This window comes from Zootoca vivipara, chromosome 1 (genome assembly GCF_963506605.1).
Source record: "Zootoca vivipara chromosome 1, rZooViv1.1, whole genome shotgun sequence".
Taxonomy (NCBI): Eukaryota; Metazoa; Chordata; class Lepidosauria; order Squamata; family Lacertidae; genus Zootoca; species Zootoca vivipara.
Genome location: NC_083276.1, coordinates 5,308,589 through 5,318,004, shown reverse-complemented (window position 1 = coordinate 5,318,004; position 9,416 = coordinate 5,308,589). Strand labels below are relative to the sequence as shown.

General features: G+C 47.0%; 1 protein-coding gene across 2 annotated transcripts in view; it reads left to right on the top strand.

The window, feature by feature from the left end:
- The window catches only part of DLGAP5 (DLG associated protein 5), a 22,823-nt gene extending 13,902 nt beyond the window's left edge, over positions 1-8,921 (top strand). The window contains exons 14-20 of one of the 2 annotated variants that reach the window (XM_035102328.2): positions 2,026-2,245; positions 2,926-3,127; positions 4,152-4,212; positions 4,313-4,562; positions 5,500-5,546; positions 8,173-8,311; positions 8,708-8,921. In XM_035102328.2, the coding sequence (XP_034958219.2) occupies positions 2,026-2,245; positions 2,926-3,127; positions 4,152-4,212; positions 4,313-4,562; positions 5,500-5,546; positions 8,173-8,268 (876 nt within the window). In that variant the 3' untranslated portion in view covers positions 8,269-8,311; positions 8,708-8,921. Of the gene's footprint in view, positions 1-2,025; positions 2,246-2,925; positions 3,128-4,151; positions 4,213-4,312; positions 4,563-5,499; positions 5,547-8,172; positions 8,427-8,707 lie in introns of those variants that run through there. The other variant, XM_060270948.1, reaches the window with a different exon arrangement.
- Positions 8,922-9,416: the final 495 nt, after the last annotated feature.

Below are 9,416 nucleotides of genomic sequence, written 5' to 3'. Positions count from 1 at the left end.
TGTCTGCGTCACTTCCACTCTGTAGAATGAAAACATATACAGTCATATGATCATAGCTGCCAAGTACCCCGTTTTCCCCAGGAAACCCCCGTTTTTTCTTACCTTTTCCCGGCGGTCCCCCGTATCACTTTGTCTCCCATTATTCTCCCTTATATTCTCCTGTCAGCGGCCATTTCCCCCCCCTTCTGATTTGCCCATCTATGGGCACTGAAAATGGCCGGCGCCAGCTTTGAAAGTCTCGTCTACACATGTCCAGAAGTGTGTAGACACGACTTCCGGTGTTGGCGGCGGCCATTTTTGGTGCTCATAGATGAGCAGAGCGACACTGGAAGTTGCGTCTACGCACTTCTGGACATGCGTAGACGCGACTTTCAAAGCCGGCGCCGGCCATTTTCGGTGCCCATAGATGGGCAAAGTGACACTGGAAGTTGCGTCTACGCAACTTCCGGTGTCACGCGGCTGCCGGTCCCGAATTCTGCAATCCAGGACTTGGCAGGTATGCATATGATACACAATGAACCTATGGCTGCACACAGGGAATGAATTTCCCAACAGTAATCACTGGTCAACCATTCAGGGATATCGAAGATAATGTGAAGTACACTGATTGCTTGAAATGTGTTCTGGAGAAGTGAATCAAAGAGCGCCTTGAGGAGAAAAAGTCAGGGTTCCATCTGCACACGTTTAGCTGTGATTCCTGCATTGCAGGGGGTTGGACTAGATGACACTTGGGGTCCCTTCCAACAATTCTGTTAATCTAACCAGCAATTTTGCAGTTTCTGTAGTGAGTGGAGTCCATGTCATTCATTTCCACTAGAGGGCTCTATATCCCAGTGGAACCTTTGTCAAGGTGGGGGCCCTGCAAATGTTTTGGAACTACAAGTCCCATCAGCCCCTGTCAGCACAGCTGGGCTGGCACAGACTAATGGGAGTTGTAGTCCAAAACATTTGGAGGGCCTCAGGTTGGTGAAGGTTGGTCTCACAGGATAATAAGCCAGCTCTACTGTATTTGGCTAGCCCTAAAGTTACTGTTCCGGGACCCGGGTGGCGCTGTGGTTAAACCACTGAGCCTAGGGCTTGCTGATCAGAAGGTCGGCGGTTCGAATCCCTGTGACAGGGTGAGCTCCCGTTGCTTGGTCCCAGTTCCTGCCAACCTAGCAGTTCGAAAGCACATCAAAATGCAAGTAGATAAATAGGGACCGCTACAGCGGGAAGGTAAACGGCGTTTCCATGTGCTGCTCTGGTTTGCCAGAAGCGGCTTTGTCATGCTGGCCACATGACCTGGAAGCTGTACGCCGGCTCCCTCGGCCAATAATGCGAGATGAGCGCTCAACCCCAGAGTCGGTCACGACTGGACCTAATGGTCAGGGGTCCCTTTACCTTTAAAGTTACTGTTCCAGCTAGTTCCAAAGTTTGCAATCATTATAAGTTTGCAGGACTTAAGCGGCAACCATTACTGAAAAAGCCAGGTCTGGACGCCACAGATTGTAGCAACTATCACCTGGGCACAAATGCTTCCTTTCTGTGGTAGGTAATTGAGAGGGTTGTGGCGGAGCAACTACAGTGGTACCTCGGGTTAAGAACTTAATTCGTTCTGGAGGTTTGTTCTTAACCTGAAACTCTTCTTAACCTGAGGTCCCACTTTAGCTAATGGGGCCTCCCACTGCCGCCCCGCTGCGATTTCTGTTCTCATCCTGAAGCAAAGTTCTTAACCCAAGGTACTACTGTATAGACATTCCCGGATGAGCCTGATTTTCTAGATCCATGCCAGTCTGGTTTCAGGCTTCAGCTGAGATTTGAATTGGCACTTCCCTGACTGCTGTGGTAGGCGTGGGGAACCTTTAGTCCTCCGGGTGTTGCTTAAATTCATCTCCCACTAGCCCCAGCAAGCATGGCAGGGATGCTGGTAACTTATTAACATCTGGAAGTCTGAAGGGTCCTGCACTGGGCCAGTTTTCTGTCTGAGCTCTTAAAAGGTGTCTGAGAGAGTGGGGAGAAAATGCTGTCCTGCCTTTTGTCTTTCAGAAGAAGACAGCCCCTGAAAGGGCAACCAAAGCAGGGGGTGGTTCTGTTGAAAGGAGAGCCGCCCGAAAGCGCCTTGCAGCGATAAAGGCAGCCGTGAAGAACAGGATCAAAGCAGAAGGGCTGGTGGTGGAGGCTGCAGGTCAAGAAAGCCCAAAGGAAGTGGAGAAAGTGACGTTTGATGGAGGGTTTTTCAAAATTGAATCACCCAGGCCCTTCCCAGGTCAGTGCTGGAGCAGTTCCTTTTGTGAGTGAATTTGGGCGTGAAGGGGAGCGTGCCTTACTCATTTTGATTACTGGGAATGAGGAGCATGGAGGTGATGGTGAAGCAGGTCTCTCTTTAGAAAAGGAATAGTAGGTAGGATGGGGAACCATGAATTTATCTCCCCACCCCCTACCCCAGACCAAATGTTTTGGTTATACATACTGTGAGCCTAGGAGGCAGTGTGTGTGTGCTTCCTGTTCTCCATAGACATACACACCCACCAAACAGCACACGGGTTTATTGAAACAACTCCAAAAGTGAGAAGACTCAGTTCTTTGGTTTGAGACCTCTCCTTTAATTGGGCCCCGTAGCCAGTGAAGATTTCACTCTGTACCTGTTAAAGTTTCTAGCTCATTTTCCAGGGCAGTTACATACAAAGGATATTCTTGAGTAATCCCATTGAGAAGTTTTCAGGGTATGAATGGTGGAAGCCAGTTCCTAATTTTCTGAGTGTACACCAGTCGAAACAGGAAGAGAGGCTGGAGCCAATCTTCCGCCATCCCCTATGTCAGATTTAAGCAGTTTCTATATGTTTAAGGACATGGGGCAATTCTGAAGAATTCAGATTTTCTATTGACATGCATGACATACTAATAGACTATCCATTGATTTATTCCTCCTCTCTCTCCACTGCACAGGCAGGACTCCTCAATCTACAAGCAGGACTTCCAGGCGGATGACTCCAAGATCTGCCAACAGGGCCCTGCTTCAGAGCTTTCCAGATACCTGTGTTGTAAGGCTAGGCACACCAACCACGTCCAACGTCATTCCTCCTCTTTCGGATCTGAGTGCAGTGTCGGAGCCTGCCAGAACTGACCTCGGCTGCATTTCTAAACAATGGTATGCGGTTGGATTTCCAGATCAAACTAAAAGTCCACCTTGTCCGGGGTGAGGAATCTGTTGACCTCCAGATATGGCTGGCCTACAGCTCCCACCAGTGTGATCAACAGTCAGGGATGCTGGGAATTTTAGTCCAGCATCACCTGGCCACAGCCTCCCCCTGCCCTGGACAAGGAAAACACAGTGTTTTGCATAGTAAACGGCAAAAATTATTTTGCGTGTTCACACACAGAGCATGAAACAGGTCCGCTTTCCATTTGTCCCCACCACAGTTATTCTGTCTTGGTGAATAGAGGCTCCATTCAGCCCCCAAGGCTTATGTAGGCTGGTGAGCTGTCGAGCAGGTTAGTTGCAGCTGCTGGGTGGGATCCACACTGAGCTAGAGGATTGGAACACACAAGCTGAAACCCTCATTTGCTTTTGCCACCTTTTGGGGCACAACCAACGCCTGGTCCCTTCCTGCGCCACAGCGCTCTGCTCAAGACCTCTGCCGCCTTTTCTCTGTGCCAGATGATTGGTTGCATGACTTGGAGTTGAATTGTCATGGGAAGCTGCTCATTTTAACTCGTGCTGAAAATGCCCTCGCAGAGAGCACAACTTAAAAACTCTCCGCCTTCCTCTCCCATCTCAATTCCCTCTGGCAAAAATACACAACCCAATTTTTGTTGGCCACGGATACAGCTCTGTCACCTCGTTCTCTTCCAGTGATGAGCATGGTATCGTGATATTTTGTTCCAGCTGTAGGAAAGATGCAGTTTGGGCAGGGGGGATCCTGTTGCTGGCATATTTGCCTGGGAGACAAGTGCTTCTCTGTGCTAATTCACGCTATAAACTTTGCCCTTGTAATTGTTCGTCCAGTATCTTGGACGTAAACCGAGAAGGAGAATTTGGGCCGCCCTTGTCAGCTGTCATTCACACCCATGCACACCTTCCTCCAAGATGAACGTTTTAAAAACCTAACATGCAAGTTGCTGACTGATGATGAACACGTGTGATCTCCCCACCCCCCACCCCCACCCCACAGTGACATGCAAGCTGCGGAGGAACCCTGTGCTACAGCAGAAGACACGGCGAAAGAAGCTGCTGTAAGTTGTGTTGAATGTGTGCCTGTCCTGAAATTTCAGAACGGCCCCCTTCTCATTCTGCTCCTTGAAAATCTATCTCTCTTCCTTCTTGAACTCTTAGGATGTACAAACAGCCACTTGTGACAGCGGATCACCCTTGTGCGGTATGGATGACTTGATTTCTACCGATTCTCAGGACGCGGATGGTTCCATTGATAAAATGGAAGCCCCAGAAGCTGCAGAAGAGGTGAAACAGACCATTGCAGATCTGGGTGAACAGGATGTTCTTTCATGGAGTCCCAAGGAGGATTCCCAGCCTGAAGGATCTTGCTCCCTGGCTGAAGAGCTGCCCACTCCAGAATGTCAAACAGGTAGATTTCCATGGGGGTTTTTAGGCAGCGGGAAGAACCTCTCTGGCTGAATTCTATGTATTATTCTGTGATTACATGAACAATTCAGAATTTGAATTCAAGGAGCTGCTTGTATCTCACTCACCACATTGTGTTTTTGGTGGTGCACTTTAAAGACTAACAAATGCATTGTGGCATAATCTTGTATGGAGGTTACAGCCTCTGTGATCAGCTGCTTTAAGCTGTAGATGGAAAGAGGAATTCAGCACAAGGCTGTAACAAATTCTGTTCTGGAGGCTCTCCTAACCCCCTGAGGCAATATGGGGGCCCGTGGGAGACAAGGGGGAACCCCTGTTGCTCTAGACCTTGCAAGGGCTAGAAGGGTTTGTTAAATCTGGCCCAGAACCTTTAGGCTGCCACCCCAGGCTTGTTTTTCAGGAAAAAGGAAGTCTCATTGTGAACAATGTGGCAGACTTCCAAGTTAACATGTTAAGCATTGGGGGTGGGTGTCTCATTGTTCCTATATTCTCACCCTGCTGACACTTCTTTGTGTTTGACTACTATATCTTGAAATGAAGATATTTCCTGGTTGTTACAGGCAACTCCCCATTTTTGCAGGGGTTGCATTCCGAGCTTGCGTGAAATTCCATATAATCAGAACACCCGTTGAAAAAGCCTCCAAACACTGTGTTCTGACCCCTTTGGTGACGGTTTTGCACATATGTGTGCGGTTGCACACATATCAGACGTGCCCCCAACGGTCACTGCCTGTGCTGGTTTTATGAGATGGGACAGCGGTGATCCCCTGTTGTCATTCATGAACGATAGGTACCTGCTAACGAGATGTGTATCCTCAAACCTTTTTGACACAGCCCAGTAGAAACCCTCTCCTACATATTATTGAACTAGACCTAAGTTACGTTAAAAAGCCCACTGGAAATATATCCTTATTTTCCAGGTTCTCTTCTCGGTGACTTCTGCGATGGTGCAGTGCTTGAACTCCAGGTATGTTTGTTTGAAAAGGAGCTACCGTGTTTCTCCGAAAATAAGACACCGTCTTATATTTATTTTTCCTCCAAAAAAACCAAAAACAAAACACACTACAGTGGTACCTCGGTTTACAAACAATCCCGTATACAAACGTCTCCGTTTACGAATACCGCGGATCCGGGTTCTGTGGCGTCAGATTCGCAGAAGCAATCTGTGCAGCGTGTGTGTGCACAGAAGCGTGCCTTGGGGGAGCGAATGCCTCTGTTTACGAACGCCTCCGTGGAACAGATCACGCCCATAAACCGAGGTTCCACTGTATGGCTTATTTTCAGGGGATGTCTCCCCCCCCCCTCCTCCTCCTCCTGCCATGGCCGGCATTGCTGCTGCGCCTATCACTGTGTCTTATTTTCGGGGTATGGCTCATATTCCTTGAATGCTTAAAAATCCTGCAATGGCTTATTTTGTGACTACGTCTTAAAATAGGGGGAACAGGGTAATTGGGTTGGGTGGACTTCTAAAGACTAGCAACTGTAACATCTCTTCAGTTACTGCGACGAATCTGATGCCCTGGTTTCCTGTTAAATATATTTGGGGGCGGGTGGATTTGAAAAGACCAAAAACGCCAAGTTCACTCCACTATGCAAGGCAGGATTTACACCCCCATAATGCAGATTATGGTGTGCCATAAGGAGGCTGCATCAAGTTGCAAAGGACTCCAACTATCTGGTGCAATAAAGTCCGGCTTATGTCAAGAAGCCCTTTCTCTTTCACTCCCACCCCCCCAAAAAAAAACCTCCTTAGAAATCAGTAACATTTCTGGGCTTGCCAGAGCAACTGAGCATGAACACATCTCCTCACCAGATCTTCTTTTCAGAGTGGAAATCTCTCTGGATGGCGTTCTATCCAACTTATTGACTCTTTATTTGTAAAGCACCATTATCGGCATACATGGACCCTTGACAGCTTCCTAAAGACAATTGGCCAGGTCCCTGCCCCAAAGCAGCCTACAATCTAGATTCAACAATAGGGGATGTGGGGTGGGGTGGGGAATGTTAAGTAAATGCAGTTTCCTTCCCCTCCCATGGTTGGCTTCAGTTTCCCCCACATTGTGATTTTCGCATAGCGCGTACATGCACACGCGATTTACAATATATTGCCAGGTCAAAAGTTATGAAACCGATATCACAATCTGGACTTCAAACCTTCATTACTTTGGCAGATGAAAAGCCTAGGGGGGGGGGAGTTAGGGTAACTAACTTCTCTTAAGGCTGGGCGATAAGGCAAGTCAGCGTAATGCGTTCTTCTAATCCACACGGGAGCTGCTTCTGCTTATGACAAGCAACGGTAACTCTACCGTTTACAATAGCTACGTATCTGTCAGATGGTATCTCTAAATTCTGTGGGAGGATCCTTGATCTCCCTTTTAGGCTGTTGGCTGCGCCAACCCGTTAGCTCACTTTTTCGAAAGCCCTGCAGGCAGTTGCTGTTAAGCAAGAAGTCTCTGACTCACTTCTGCTAAGGAAGCCGTTCATTGCATGCGTTCATGCAAGTGTGAAGTGGGTGTAAGGCACCCAGCAATGAAAACAGCTTGGATGCTGTTTGTGAAAGCACTTGTCAGTCTTTTATCTCTTGGCTATTATTGAGAGAAGGCAGATTAATGTATATTCCATCTTGAAATAAGAGGGGAAGTGCAGGTCATAGAATTGTAGAGTTGGAAAGGGACCGAAAGGAATAACCCCTTGCAGTGTAGGAATCACAGTTGAAGAATCAGGTGACCATCCAGCCTCTGCTTAAAAACTTCAAATGATGGAGAGCCCATCACTTTCTGAGAGAGTCCATTATGCTGTCAAACTGCTTTTGCTGCCATACAATTTCTTCCTAAAGCAGGAGAGCAGATTTCTAGCCTGCTTCCAAAAGTTGGAATTTTTCAGCAGTGTACAACATGCACCTGATTTCCATGGACATGGTTTATTTACCGCTTTCCTGTCTGTATATTGATTTGTAATCAAATATTCTCTTAATAAAAATATTACTCTGTCATTGCCAAGATAATGGAAGGGAGGGGTCTGGAAACTGAGGCCTAAGTGGCCAAGTTGTCTTGGAGAATACAGCCTTAGTGAAGGGAGGGGAACACTAAATGCCTGTCTTTTGGGAAGTTTCCAATTCCTTCACCAATTTATCTATCTAGGAATAAGCACTCTGCAACAATGAGATGCAGAAGGTTGCTTTCTTGTCCTTGCAAAAACAAAAAAAGCATTAGACATGATGCCAAAGTTTGCTGTGAAATTGCAGACATGCACCTCTTGATTCTAATTATCTCTGCAAGTAAAGAACCTCATAGCAAAGATCCTTAATAAAATAGATCAGGTGGTAAAAGATGGTGGTAGATCTCAGGAAGTATTTCAAGAGGGCTAGGTAGGATTATGGTGGCTACCAGAAGCCCCACCGCAACCCCCCAATTTCCTCGAAACTGGCAGCAAGTAAGTTCTCTCCAAAAGCTCTCCTCTGCCATCAAGAAAATGGGGAACTTGGGTATTGTTTTAAGAGGCAGCCGAGGTCCTTAAGAGTATGGATTCTGACCATGCAGGGGAATGGCGGGTAGTTCTCTGCCCCTTTAACCTTCCTTATTTGTTCCCCACAGCCCGGTCTGGATGGCAGCCTTTTCGTCACGCCGAGGAACCAGGCGGAGAAATTTGTGACCAACAACGACCTCATTGTTTTCTCTCCCCTTACTTAATCAGAAGGGGCAGAATAAGTTTGATTTTTATTTACAAACCGGGGTGGGTGTTTTTAAGTACTATTAAACTTTAATTAAAGTTTGGTCTGTGTCTTCTGAATTGCCTTTCACTATCTCTGTGGGTTCTTTAACATATTTCCTCATCCATAATCCCATAATCAGCAATGTTCCAGAACTGTTCTGGGGAAAATCTATTTCTCTGTTTCAGCTCAGACCTGTCCTATATTGCAGCAAGTTGGGCGGGGTGTATTCTGTGCTGTACGCAGCTGTGGGAAAAGAATAAAACAAAATGCCTCTGGCTAATCTGGGCCAGGAAAATGTGAATGCTGTGACCTGAACCATTCATGCAAATAAGAAAGCTCTGTGGGTTGTTGTTGTTTTTTTAACCTACTTCATGCTGTGATTTGCCAAATTTGATTGGAGGACATTCTGTTCACAGGATTATGCCTTCCTCTGCCTTTCACCTCCACTTCCAGGGAGAAAGATAACTTCCTCTTACAGAACCACAAGAGGCTGCAAGACGAGTCCTGCTGGATCAGGCCAGTGGCCCATCCTGTGGGCCACTGTTTCCCAAAGTTTGGTACACATACACCTGGGAGTCCACAAAAGGGTGCACAGCAGAATTTGCTCTGGTCCAAATAAAAGCAGTATTAAAACTATCCTTGTTTGGGGTTGTTTTTTCGCCCCAAGGTATGCTGGTAAGACTGAATGCCATTGGGGCTAGGTGATTATGTTACGAACCGCCCTGGGATTCTACGGATGAAAGGCTGTACGCAAATTTAATAAGCACAATAATGTTAAGTTTGGGGAGCACCGCTTAAAGGCCCCTGGTTCCCAACCGTTTTGATATGGTCACCCACAAGTCCAAATTGAATTGGTATCGTTATTCATCAGTGTTGGACCTTAGGACTTCTGAAGGTGCCAGTACTCCTAATACTGCTAAGTTTTGAAATGTTTCTCCCACCCCCTTCCCCCTTTTCTTGATTATCTGATGAACATTTAGCTTTTGAAAAGTTCCTAATAAAATCAGAAACCCTCACTCCTAGCAGCCCTGCTCAGCTGCATCCTCATTGCCAACACCCGTTCTAACCCTCTGGTGCCCATAAGGACTAGAAACCTGCTTGTGAGGACTTAAATAGGACACTCAG